Source organism: Fringilla coelebs (genome assembly GCF_963513975.1).
Source record: "Fringilla coelebs genome assembly, chromosome: 8".
In the NCBI taxonomy this organism is placed as follows: Eukaryota; Metazoa; Chordata; class Aves; order Passeriformes; family Fringillidae; genus Fringilla; species Fringilla coelebs.
Genome location: NC_140066.1, coordinates 31,554,899 through 31,568,440, shown reverse-complemented (window position 1 = coordinate 31,568,440; position 13,542 = coordinate 31,554,899). Strand labels below are relative to the sequence as shown.

At 47.6% G+C, this 13,542-nt stretch overlaps 1 protein-coding gene across 1 annotated transcript; it reads left to right on the top strand.

Moving 5' to 3' along the window:
- Positions 1-7,348: 7,348 nt before the first annotated feature.
- Positions 7,349-13,249, top strand: PRDX3 (peroxiredoxin 3). The gene is made up of 7 exons (XM_084210328.1): positions 7,349-7,425; positions 7,500-7,575; positions 7,659-7,800; positions 8,512-8,647; positions 10,817-10,920; positions 11,709-11,874; positions 12,464-13,249. Exons 1-7 carry the CDS (start codon positions 7,390-7,392, stop codon positions 12,518-12,520), a joined length of 717 nt encoding a protein of 238 aa, XP_084066454.1. The 5' UTR covers positions 7,349-7,389; the 3' UTR covers positions 12,521-13,249.
- The last annotated feature ends 293 nt before the right edge of the window (positions 13,250-13,542 follow it).

Here is a 13,542-nt window from a genome sequence, read left to right as displayed (position 1 = left end):
CCTGCCCCTAGCGCGCTGTCCCCCCGCGCATCATCCCCGCCCGCCTGCCCGCTCCCCCGCGCTCCCCGGGCGGAGGCGGCGCTCCCCGCACTGCCTGCTCCGCCGCGCCCCGCTACTCCATCCTCCGCCCCGCCGGCTCCCCCGGTGGTTTGAGGGCTCGGGCGCTCCTGCCTCCCTCCCCCGGGGGTGTGGCACCGCGGAGCGGCCCCGCAGCCCCGCGCAGGCGCCGGCCCCGCCGGGCCGGGCACGCCGGGACGTGTAGTCCTGGGGCGGCCCCGCCGCACCTGGCGCCGGCTCCGCAGCCGCGTAGGGTCCCCAGGGAGGGACGGCCACTGTCCGCCTCGGGGAGGGGGAGAGCACGGGCAGGGCCACGGACAGGGGCCGGCCAGAGCGTCCCGGGCGGTGGGGTTGGGTGTCCGCCGCCGGGGATGCTCGGGGCTCCCGCGGTCCCGGCCCCGGCGCAGCCCTGGTGCCGCGCTCCATCCCGCGGCGGCGGCCCGGGGCTCCGCTTGTCCTGCCCGCGGTCCCCAGGGCTTCCCGGCCCGGTTCTTCGCGCGTGTCACCCCCCCGCACGTGCCCACACTCATCGCCGGCACCCGGCAGGCGTTTCCCGCCCCCCGCCCTTCCCCTCGGGCCGGGGCTTCTCGCCTTTCTCGGGATCTCAAAAGCCCCTACAGAAGAACCCGAGGGAACCCCATCTCTTCCCCCACATCATTGTTTTCACCCTTGTAAGGAACTGTGTGAAGCATCAGCCACTTGTAGAAAGTTTGTGACTTTTAAGTGCTAGATTACAACATAAACTCTCCCCTGTCTACATAGGACAGATGCTCATGTCAGCATGGTTCTGATTTTCCTAGCAACGGGGTAGATCGATTCATCAGGTCAAGCAATGAAAGAGAAATAAAAACGACCCATTACTCCCACTGACACTCTTCCTCCATCTACATTTGCATTGATTAAATCCACATTAAGCAAATCAAATTAACATGAACCTTCTTTTAAGTGGAGCATAGACACTATTCTTTTCTTCCTTTTTTTTTTATTGTACCAATTTATTTCTTTCCAGAGCCACACAAAAATGGCCTGCAATAGCAGAGCTTGCAGACTGCCTAGAACACATTTTCTGAACATAGGAAATAGATGAGAAATGCATTTAATGAATAATACCTTGCGGGTAAAATTGCTACAATAAATGCCTTTTGTACCTGATTAAGTGTCAAAGGTTTGACCTTTGAAAGTTATTTTGCATAGCAGGTGGCACTGCTATGTACAATCATCCACAGCCATTCTCCTGTAGCTTCAGAAAAACATTCAGCTTTCAGAGCCATTCCATGTTGTGGTTTCTTTCTTTGTAATACAAGTTCTATACAGCAGCAGTTGTGTCAGTAAGTACCGGAAGATTTTTCTCTGATTAAATAATTCTTGAGGGAGAAATTGCTTCCTGGAAACCAGAGCCTTAGCACAGAGATGAGGCTCCTAAGGAGCATCTGCCCTGCTTGTTGTTTGAACTCTTCTGTGCAATCACTGATGTAAACAGACCAGAATATGCTCAGTTCTAAGTGCACTTCACATCCCTGCCCAGCCTCCCACTAATGATCATCATAAGGACAATGCAAACATCGCAACAAGGCTGATGGCCGGTGGAAGACAGAACTTTTATTATACAGAATGTTTTTAATGCTACAAGTAACTCCACTCTCCAGAGGACAAATGAAGGCACGTGTCTAAGTGCCCACTTTGCGAAGCACCACTCACTGCAGCAGCACTGGGATGTTGCTGTTTCTGCTGTGCCTCAGGATGGGACTGATCAGAGGGATTTACCTTCATGGGAGACTCCACAGGGAGTACTGACTGTGTTTGTGAGTTCTTTTTATAGAGGTGCCTGAATGAAGAGGGCAGATCTCGAAGAGCTCAAGAATGAGTTGCACTGGAAATCAGCACGTGCACCCAACAGCTGTACTGCTCCTCTTATCTCATATCTGTATGTACCTCCAGATATGTAGAGTCACCCACAATCTTGCCCTGTGGGACAAAAGTATGACTCCAGCACGCTGATGTTGCCCTGTATAGTTTCAAATATTTAATTCTTGAAAGGGCAAACCTATTTATCAAAAGAGTTACGACAGATCTGTCTGGAGTTTGGAAATCCCACGGAGCTACCTAGTGTTCATGAGAGGCGCAGCTCCCGCGGGCTCCTCGATCCTGGCAACCGGAGGCACGCTCAGCCAGCTCCTGCGGGAGCAGAGACAGCCAGGCAGCAGCGAGTGTGCTGGGACACAGGGGTTATTCCAGCAGGAGCAGGGATAGCCAGGCAGCAGCGAGTGTGCTGGGACACAGGGGTTATTCCTGCTCAGCTGCATGGCTGCGTGTTCACTGGATCAGAGGCAGCCACATAAACGTGGCTGAGTGCAGGGAGTGCAGGGAGTGGGGACAGCTGAGCTCTGCTACCGGGCTGCTGAGGGTCTGCAATAATGTGTGTGTCTGACTTAACACATCTATATGGAGAGCAGCAATTCTGACTCCATGCCTATTGGGAAGACCAATGGAGGGGTTTTTTTCAATATTCTTATGTTAACTAACAAAGCGTCCCTTGTTTCTAATAAATCTGACTCACTGTGGTGCACTAGGACATGGAAGAGCTGTGTTCAGTAGCACTCACTAGCACTACTTTGAAAAACATGATCAAGGTGATTAGTCCTCACTGAATCTCTCTTTTCTACTGCATTTTTAAAGCCTGTTTAAACCCCTGGTATATGACACAGGCCTGAAATGGATGGCCCCTTTCACGGATGTGCCCCCCATGTGATTCCACTGCACAGAAAGTCCATCAGTTGGCTTTTGCAAAACCCACTGCAGCATTTGGACTCTTACCTCATGACTGCTTCACAGCTATTAGTACCTTCATTCCATGTCACCTGGAACAACTGGTTCACAAAACCAACAAAAAAAATTAGGAAGAGGTAGATTTATTTATATCCATTTTCTCTTGTGGTGACACAGTCCTTTAATTTCAAGCTGTTTCTGCACCTGATTTAATGGAACAGTCTGCGAGTGAGGGAGAAGGAAACAGGAGACCTGTAAATCTGTTCCACTGCTTATCTGACTCTATTCACTCTTGTAAAATGGTGCTGAAATACGTGGACTCAAAGACAGGGTGGCAGGGAAGGAATGCAGGAAAGGAATACAGGTCTCTTTTGCTGGCCTAAATATCTTGATTCAACACTTGAAGGAGAAAAAGGAAAATTTAGTCTGAATCATATGCAGAAGCAACCAGTATCGGAAGGAAAAAAATAAAAAAGGAGAGGCTACCCAAAAAAATTTCATATTCTGAAAAATGTGCTTTCCAAGGTGCTTTAAAAATGTGCTTTAAAATTTCCATCTGAAGTCATTCAGGAGAGGCTCCTAAAAACCTAAAAGTGCTGAACATCAGGGTAAAGCAGGGCTGGCAGCCATCTTTCCTTTATGGGAAGAGCGAGGTTTGTAAATGAAACGCCAACACCGAGCGAGCCCCAAATGCATCAGTGTAATAGGAACAGGGAAGCAGCGAGGCACAGTGTGATATTCTGAGCCACTCAAGGATGAGTCATCGCCAGGGTGGGCTCGCACAGCTCCAGCCAAACACAGCGGCAACACACCCAGTTTTATCCTGGCTCCAGAGAGAAACCGCTCGGCCTCAGCACGGCCGCCTCGAGAGTGAAGGATAAGACCCCCGGTGGACCAGATGTCAGAAAGGCTTTTGCCTATACTTATCAATTGGAAACATACCCTAACAGCAGCTATCTCCTAAATCCATGTTGTAACACTTAATTCATGCAGTAAAGCCTGTTCATGATTGGTCCTAAGCTGGATTGTGCTTGGGATTGCTTCTGAAACTTATTGCTACGAACGGGCAAATTCTTTCTCCTCCTGCTGAGCTTGGGTATCAGCAGGTGGGAGCATACAGGCCTGTGAGAACATTTGCAGGCAGCTGGAATATTTTCCAGCGCCCCTGTGTGCAAGGACAGAGGCTGCCATCTACCAACAGTCATGGGGTGATGCATCGTGTTGCCTAAGCCAAACTTTGTGCTTTGGTTTAGATAAAAATGCTTACCCCTCTGTTGTTATTTCCCATTGTTTTTTATCATTTCCCAGCTTCTTTTTCAGTTATCTCTTTCCTCAAGGTAGAGGAAAAATGATTGTTACAGCATTTGAGCACATGGAATAACATAACCTGTAGAAATTGAGCAGATTTTATTTTTAAACAAGCAGACCTATGTATCCCATACTCTGCACAGAATTTGCCACTCATTGATCCAGCAGCAGTTCTGATTTGGGATTTGCTTATCCTTTTCATCAAGTTTAGAGAGAAACAGCTACTTTTCCCCTAAAATTTTGTTGTGTGAACGATGATCTTTCAAAGAGCTCTTTAAAATCTAATGCTTACAGAACAGTAATGGAAACAACACACTAGCATTATCTAGTATTTTTTATCAACTGATCTTGTAGCTTTTCACCAAATAGTTAACTATTCCCAGATAGGAAAAGAGAGGCACAAAATGGGAGCAGGCAGATAAGTACCCTCACCAAAAGGAACATTGACATCTCCCATCATCTATTCACGTGCCTTATGGACTACTCTGCACCTTGTATAGCAACTTCTCCTCAAAGCCTGCTGAAATCCCTGGAGAGTCTTTCACCAACTTCACATGTCAATGTGAATCACACTTAAAGACAGCAAAGGAGACAACCAGCAAGATTTGGGAAAAGATGTGCATATGGTATCGCTCGGTAGATTGATTTTGAGCTTTGGATGTCAATAAGAACCACGTTTAGCAGCTACTCGAGCCTGTGCCAGAGCCAGAGCTGAGGAAAAAGGAACAACTTTTATCAGGTGCACTTTGGCACTGACAAAGTCCATCTTCAGATTGCAGGGATGCTCATTTTGCAAAAGCAAAATGGAAAATACTCCCCATTAAATGGCAGTAGTTCGAGCTTTTGCACAGAAGTCTGAGAAGCTGAATTACTCTGCCTCCATAACAAAGCGTGAGCAATATTTCCCCACCTGCAAGCCAAGAGTTTAAACAAAGAGTTTTAAACAAATATAACTTTCCGGGGATGGGGGGAAGGGCATTGGTTTAGAATACATCAACTTAGAAGTTTTGTGAATAATCATCTGTGGATGTGACAGCCATCCTCAGGAAATCCGAGCAACAGCCCTTTTCTGGCTGCCACAATGCTGCTCCCACACCTGAGGGAAGGGAACCCAGCCATCCCCACTGCCCAGCCCCAGGCACTCGTCTCGGCAAACACATCTCTGTGCCTGAGGGCATGTGCCAGGTTTCATGCCATCCTGCACTGCTTTGAAAAGCATCAGCCCAGGTAATGGCTGATGGGTTTGCTGCTCTCCACCTACAGCCGCTGCTCCACAGGTGTCCCAGGCTCAGCTTCACTGCTCACTGCTCTGCTTGCAGCCCTCGGCAGCAGCACAAAGACCTCCCACACCTCTACCCTGGTCACAGTCTCCACAATTGCTCCTTCCCTCTCCCAATCCAAGGCTGCAGGCTAGAGCACAGTTCACCCACACTCTACTTGACATACTTTCTAATGTACAAATTCGTTACTCACTTCCACTTTCATGTTTTGAGTAGATAACATTATTCTGGCTGCTTTGTTAGGAATGACTTTCTTTTTGAGAAGATTTTCAGAGCCACGTTTCCAGCTGTCATTGGCTACATCTGGATTAATAAATTCAAGGTGCCAGTGACTGAAATTTGCCATGATGTTAAACTCCCAGAAAGGTCTCAGCACACTTTTGGACAACACCAACTAATATTGCCCCAAAAAATTCCTAGGCATAGAAGGGAGTTAATACCAGCTAGTTATCAACCCTCACAGGCAGGTTGAACACAATCCTCCCTCTTCTGAAGGCTCAGAGGTTCACTGTTACAGAGGTGACTAGACCATGCAGATGGATCAGTATCAGGAATGAGTTCAGAAGTGTAGATTTAGCATTCACTGAGTTCATCCCAGTGGTAGCTGACATTTCTCTGGCTGCTTTTGGCTTTGCCCCCCAATGCTGATGGCAGAGCCTATCCTGCTAGCAGAGCCAGACTTTTTTCCAGTCCACAAGGTCCGCCCTTTCTAAAATGTTGTGGATATTAATAAATATATGAAACTATAACTTACTAAAACCCAGAAGGGAAACTGAGTTCAGCTTGGTTTAAGTGTTCAGATGAAGGAGCACAAAGAATGAAGCTAGGAGCTGCGAAGATGGTGAAAGGCCTTGAGGGGATGCCGCATGAGGAGCAGCTGAGGGCACCTTGTCTGTTCAGCCTGGAGAAGAGGAGACTGAGGGGACAACACATTACAACTTCTTTGTGAGAGGAAGAGGAGGGGCAGACACTGATCTCTGCTCTGTGGTGATCAGTGACAGGACCCAAGGGAACGGCCTGAAGTTGAGTCAGGGGAGGTTTAGGTTGCGTATTAGAAAAACCACCAGGTTTTAGAAAAAACAGAGGGTGATTGGGTGTTGGAACAAGCACCCCAGGCAAGTGGGCACAGCACCAAGCCTGACAGAGTTCAAGAAGCGTTTAGACAACACTCTCGGGCACATGGTGTGATTCTGGGGGTGTCCTGGGCAGGACCAGGAGATGGACTTTGATGACCCTTGTGTATTCCTTCCAACTGAGAACATTCTGTGATTCTGTGAGTCCAACAAAGTCAGAGCCAGTTGCAAGCGTGTATGTGGAAGGCTTCTGGCTGTATCAGCACACAGCAAACACCCTCACCCCTGCGAGGCTGGTGCCGGGCACAGCACCGGGGACATGGCACTGCTGAGGCTGCACCTCGAGTGCTGTGCCCAGTTCTGGGCCCCGCGGTTCTGGAAGGACATTGAGGTGCTGGAGGAGGTCCAGAAAAGGGAATGAAACTGGGAAAGGGTCTGGAGCACAAATCCCGTGAGGAGCAGGTGAGGAGCCGGGGGTGTTTAGCCTGGAAAAGGCTCAGGGCCAACCTTACCACTCTCCACAACTCCCTGACGGGGTCGGGCTCTGCTCTGAAGTAACAAATGGCAAGACAAGAGGACATGGCCTCAAGCTGTGCGTGGGGAGGTTTAGGTTGGACATTAGGAAGAACTGCTTCGCACAAAGGGTGATGAGACATTGGAATGGGCTGCCTAGGAAGCTGGTGGAGTCACGACCCCTGAAGGCCTTCAAGGACAGACTGGACGTGGCCCTCCGTGCCACGGTCTGGCTGGCCCAGTGGTGTTCGGCCATAGGTCGGACTCCATGGTCCGAGAAGCCTTTCCCAACCCGATCGATTCGCTGATTCCGGTGCGTCCCTCACCGCCGCTCCGGGGTTCCCGCCCCCGGCGGCGCGCTCCGCTCCGCCCCGCTCCGCCCGCCGCTCGACATGGCCGCCGCGCTGGGGAGGCTGCTCCGCGCCGCGGTGAGTGAGGGCCCGCCCGCGGGCCTGCCCGCCGCCCGGCCCCGCCGCCGCCCTGACTCTCCCTGTCCTCGCAGGTGCCCGTAGCTGCCGCCGCCGGGAGGAGAGGGACCGCACGGCCCCCGGCCTGCGCCCGCCGCTCCTTCAGCCTCGGTAAGTGCGGGAGGGCGGCCGGGGAAGGCGCCCCGGGAGCGCCCCCGGGCCCGGCCCGCAGCTCTGCGTTCTCCCCTCCGCAGGCTCCTCGCGGCTCGCCGCGGCGGTGACCCAGCACGCTCCGTCCTTCAAGGGAACGGCCGTCGTGAACGGAGATTTCAAGGAGCTGAGCCTAGATGATTTCAAGGGGAAATACCTGGTTCTCTTCTTCTACCCCCTGGACTTGTGAGTGCGGGTTTCTCCCCTTTCCGATGGACCTTCTGAAGGTCCCGCTGAAGGTCATCACAAGCGCTGCAGGTCGTTCTGGTTTTGTTCGATTTGATCCAGTCTTGCAGGGCAGATGTGCCTGTTTCTAGAGCGTGAGTGATAAGATTGGGGCACACGGCCGTTGTGTGTTAAAGGAGGTGATAGGGTGGCTGGAGAGCATCTTCCAGCTGCAGGGCCTGCATCAGAAGCTGGCTGTGCTTACAGTCACATCCCGGGGTGAGGACATTGCCTTGCAGTTTAGGGCTGCCTTGGAGACACTGTCCTTGAAGAAGCAAGGCCAGCAGAACTGCAGCTAAAGAACTTTAGGGCATAACATGATAGGATGGGGGTCAGTCTGCTCGGAAGACTTGAATTGCCAAGAGTATCTTGGTGCATGTGGGCACATGGAGAAGGATTTAACCTGCAGATCTTTCTGCTACAGTTTCCAAAAACTCTCTGTCCAGAGAGTTTCTAGCAGAGACAGTTTCTCCATCTTTGTGAGGAATCTGTCTAGAACTCAGAGGTGATAACTGGTGTACCAGCTGTGACTGTTGGTTTGACCCTGAAACTAATTTTGAGCAGGAAACATGGCTAAAATTATCAGTCTAAAGAAAATGCCAAGAAACAGACATGAGAGTCTTCTCTAAAGAAGATGGCAGAATTATTACAGCCTGATCTCTCTTCCCACAGCACCTTTGTCTGCCCCACAGAAATTGTGGCCTTCAGCAACAAAGCAAAAGAATTTCGTGATGTGAACTGTGAAGTGGTGGCAGTTTCAGTGGACTCTCATTTTACTCATCTGGCATGGATAAACACACCACGAAAGGTAGGAATTGAGTATCTTTTTGGGGCTTTCTCTGTTGGTTTGGTTTCTTTTCACAAGAGCTCCAGAGAAGAGGAGTTGAATAAGTAATTGTGCCAACACTGATTTATAATAGATTTCCTAAAGTTGTATGCCATCAACTTTTAGGTTTGATGACATAATTCTGACCTCTGTCTTTTGTTTTCTTTTTCGTAATTATCTGGCTTGGGTTTTTAACTTGTTTTGCTGTGATGATAGCCTTGTTGATAACATTGTATCTTTGTACATTTATCTCAAAAGACAAATGCTCAGTTTACATGTCAATGTCCCAAAGTGCTTGTGACAGCTGATAATGCACAGAAACTATCACAGAAAAGGAGCAGCAGCTGTTCAGTTGTTACTGTTAACAATTACCCAACAGTGGTGACTTCAGGTTGGAAGCAGAGGAACCACCAGTTTGTTGGAGCACTTGTATCATTAATTCTCACTTGCTGAAAGGGTTCCACACTTGCAGTAGAAATGGAGGTTTTTGGCTTTCTTTAGGGAAAGAAAGTAATAAAGACAGCCTTTTACTGGAGAGGAGCCTCTTTCAGATACATATAAAGATACCTGCTTTTGATGACATAAAGCATCTCCCTGCTTTAGGTAGTTGTAGAGGACCACAGGTGTCCCTGGAAGGTGCAGAAGCACCTGTGCCATCAGTGCCAGTCTGTGTGGACAGCAGTGTGCAGTAGTGCTGCAGGCTGGGTGCTTCTAGCACCACTGGAATATGCAGGGGAGGGAGGAGAGTTTGCTGCATTTAATACACCTTGGCTGAGCCTGTCAAGAGTATTTCTTCTCTGCATGCTTCGTTCAAAGCTCAGCAGTGTGACTGTGGCCTGAGTTCCCAGCTTTATCCCAAAGGTGTTCAGAGTGTGTCAGTTGTGCACATGGTGTTTTACAGATGCACAGAATGTTCTGAGTTCAAGCCCAGCTCAAAACACCCTGCACAAGGTGGAAAGAATTCCATGGTGGCACAGGCAGGAAACTGACACCCAGAGGAGCTGAAGCCTTGGTTTGTCTGACGTGTGCTCAAAGCTCTGTGTAGGGAACTCCGTTGCAGACAAGTGTTTGCAGGATCAGGGTCTGTGGCTGAGATTACACAGTGATTCCCTGATGATGCCAAGAATAGCAAAGCTAACAAACTCCAGCCTTGTTTCAAGGGTAGAGAGCTTATCTCTCTTGCAGTCTCAGTCTGTGGCAAAACTGAAAGAAATCTTGTTTGACTCTTCAAATAGTATTTATATTGATTTGTGAGAGGCAAAACAAAAAATAACCACGTGCACTAAACAGAGCAGCAGAACTCTGACATACTTTGTGTGTTGGTAAGAGCATTGTGTTTGGAATCAGAATTAAGGTTGGAAAAGACCTGTAGGATCATGAATTCTCATGATGGTGAACACATGATGAACTCACCATCACCATGTCCACCACTAACCACGACCTCCAGTGCCACTTCCCCATGTTTTTTTTCCCATGCCCTGGGAAGCCTGTTCCAATGCCTAACAATCCGTTCTTTGAAGAAATTTTTGATAATATTCAATATAAACCTCCCCTGGTGCAATTTGGCATAATTTCCTTTTGTCCTATCCCTTGTTAGCTGGGAGAAGAGGCTTACCCCCTCCTGGCTACACCCACTTTTAAGTAGTTGCAGAGGTCACTCCTGAGTCTCCTTTTCTCCAGGCTAAATATCCTCAGCTGTTCCTTATCAGATGTATGGCAAAAGTTTGTGTGTTCACAGGTTTGCTTCCCTTCCCTCCCCACCATGTTCATCCTGTTTAATATTGAACACTTAAATATGCAGTAGAAATTTTTCTATTCAAAGCTCCTGAATAAGATACAAAGGGAATTTTTTTTGGAAATGTATGGCTGTTGCCATTGGTAGCCTCTTTCCACTGAAACCAGCAATTCTGAAATGCTCAGTGCAAAAGAAATTTTCACTTTCTAAAGAAACAAACTATTCCTGACTATTTTAAAACAAACAAACAAAGCAAACCCAAGCAACACCACACACACTTGGTTCCTTTCATGGAGCAGATGCCGTGGTTGTGTTTTGTTGTTACTGTGCCCTCAAGAACATGGAATCCAGCAGCTCAGGAAGAATGATCCAATGGAGCTTTTTTAAACTAAGTGGAATCTTTCTCTGTTCTCTAGAGTGGTGGTTTGGGCAAAATGAATATTCCAATTCTGTCAGACCTCACAAAAGAGATCTCCCGTTCTTATGGGGTGCTGCTGGAAGGACCTGGCATAGCACTGAGGTAAGGCTGGACTGCTGTGCTGGGACACAACCCAGTCTAACCAACATAAGGCACACTGTCCCCTCCTGCAAGGAAATGGTGTCAGGAGAAGACTGTGGGATGTCTTCTGCTGCAGGATGCTGGATCCCACCCTAGGAAAAGGGCACCTGCTCATTTTGGCCATGAAGCTGAGAATGGCTCCAGGCCTCTCTGAAAATGTGTGAGGGAAAAGCTCTTCTGCTCTGAGAGGGGCCAAGAACTCCATGTCCCTAAGGAAGAGGAGCAGCATAGAAGGGCAATTCCTGATAATTTTTTCCATAGTAGTCCCTGAGAAACAGTGGATTGGGTAGGAATCTTCTTGAGACCTTCAGTTCCTGATCTCTTTGGATCAGGAACTTCTGGCATTTGTTTACTGAGAGATTAAGTTAATTAGTGTGGTAAGATTGGGACTTTGGTTTTCATAAATGTTTGTACACAGTGGGATTTAATTTAGTAGCATAATGCACAAGCAGCTCTTCACTCAGCACCTACAGATTTCACCAAAAAGATGTGGGCAGGATACCAGCTCAATTTTGAAGTACAGGTGGAACACTGAGTTCTCCCTTTGGTCCCTCTGACTGAATAGTCTCCGTAGATACTTTGTAATTTCACGGTACCACAGCAGTGGATCACTTTGCTAACAAACAAGATACCAAATGCCGCAGTTCCCCTCCTATCTGATGCGTGTCACTGCTGAAATTGTGCACCCAGTTCCTTGTGTTTGGCCTTGGAAATTGATTTGCCTTGCCTGAACTGCTGCTCCATTGCAGAGGTCTGTTCATCATTGACCCAAACGGGATCATCAAGCACATGAGTGTCAACGACCTGCCCGTGGGGCGCAGCGTGGACGAGACGCTGCGCCTGGTCAAGGCCTTCCAGTTCGTGGAGACACACGGTGAGGTGTGCCCGGCTGACTGGATTCCAAACGCCCCAACGGTGAGTGCCTGCTCAGGGCTGAGTATATCCTCCTCAGGACAGCCACTTGTGCTTGTCTGGAGGGCTGGGATCCACTCAGGTGTGAGGTGCTTCACTGCGTCCGTGCCTGTTGTCTAAACACAATGCTGTTATCGCTTGGGCCGGTTTAGTCTGTTTGTCTGATAGTAGTTAGTGTGGGGTTTCTGTGAAGAAAGTTACTGGTTTCCTTTTAGGAGATGCAAATTGTGTTCAAAACTCCAAATCTTACTTGGACTCTCCATTAACTGAGTTCAGATTTTTTACTTACCTAGTGCATTGTAATTTAACCAGAAAAATATGGTTTATACATTAGCTGAGTTCAGATTTCTTACTTAATTAATTAATTACTTACTTTTTACTTTAAGAGGAAAAATGGGGTTTATACTTTAAATTTTCAAGTATGAGTTGTACATGATCTAGGCTTTTGTCTTTCAACCAGCTTTCAACCAATCAATAAACAGATCACTGCTTTTATAAAGTATGCATGGATTTTCTTGGATAAAGTATCAAATCTGTGATTTTTTTTATCAGACCTGTTCCAAGTAATAACTTAACTTTCTTTTCTTGACAGATCAAACCAAGCCCACAAGGTTCCAAAGAATATTTTGAAAACGTGCATAAATACTGAAATATGTGGACAGAGTTCTTTAGTTTTGTCTGCTGAAGACATTAGGAAAACAGCTGTGATTGTAAAAATTAATAATAAAAATGAAAGCTGTCATTTTCTCATGTTTAAGAAGAAATTAAATGCTAAAATATTTACTGACTCCCTTGTCTTGCTTTAAAAAGGGTAAAACTATGGCTTTTCCCCCTGCCTTCTGCAACTTCAGTTTCATGGATTTCTGTTACCATTAAACATCTTCCTGAATGTGATGAGTACACAAGTTACAGTTGCCTTCTGCTGGCTTTTCCCTTTTTCTTTATCTAGTTTTGGACCAGAAAATGATCTGCATTTTGCTTTCTTACACAACATAAAAGTCTGTAAAAAAAAAAAAAATTGAAAATATACAAGGATAGAATTTTGATATATGGTTTGTTTTTAATGAATTTTGCAGAGGAAGAGATGAATGTAACAAGTAAAAATAATTTTAAATGGTTTTGTGTGTAAATGCCCTAAAACATGGAATGAATGTAAATATGTGCCATTTAAAAAAAAAAGTGCTGCTACTCAGGAGCACTAACAAGCATGAACTTTAATTATTGTTTGGGAGATGGTAAAAACTTGAACCCCCACAGTGCACTTACTGGAGCTTAATGACAAATTTTCTTTCACTTGAATTTGCTTGACTCTTGTACTGCTTGAAACTGATGTAGCATCGCTCTAGCCATAATAAAATAATCTTAACGTGGCCTAGCAGCAGGTGTGGTGCTTTGCTTTTCTTTCCCTTTCCCCAAAGCCCTGTTTCTCTGTTTGGAAGCAACTGGATGCGTTCATTGCCTCAGCAGCTCACAGCTGCCGTGGGGAGCAGCCCAAGGACACAGAGTCCTGGGGGGCTGCACAGATCAATACAACACTCTGTGTGTTTCTGTTTATCATCCTCTGACCCTCCGAGCAAAGAAGCACAAGGTGGCTGAGCCCTTAGTGAGCTTTATAACGGGGATCAATGCTGTAACAAAGGGTGTAAAAATGAGACCGAAGCGGTGCTGATG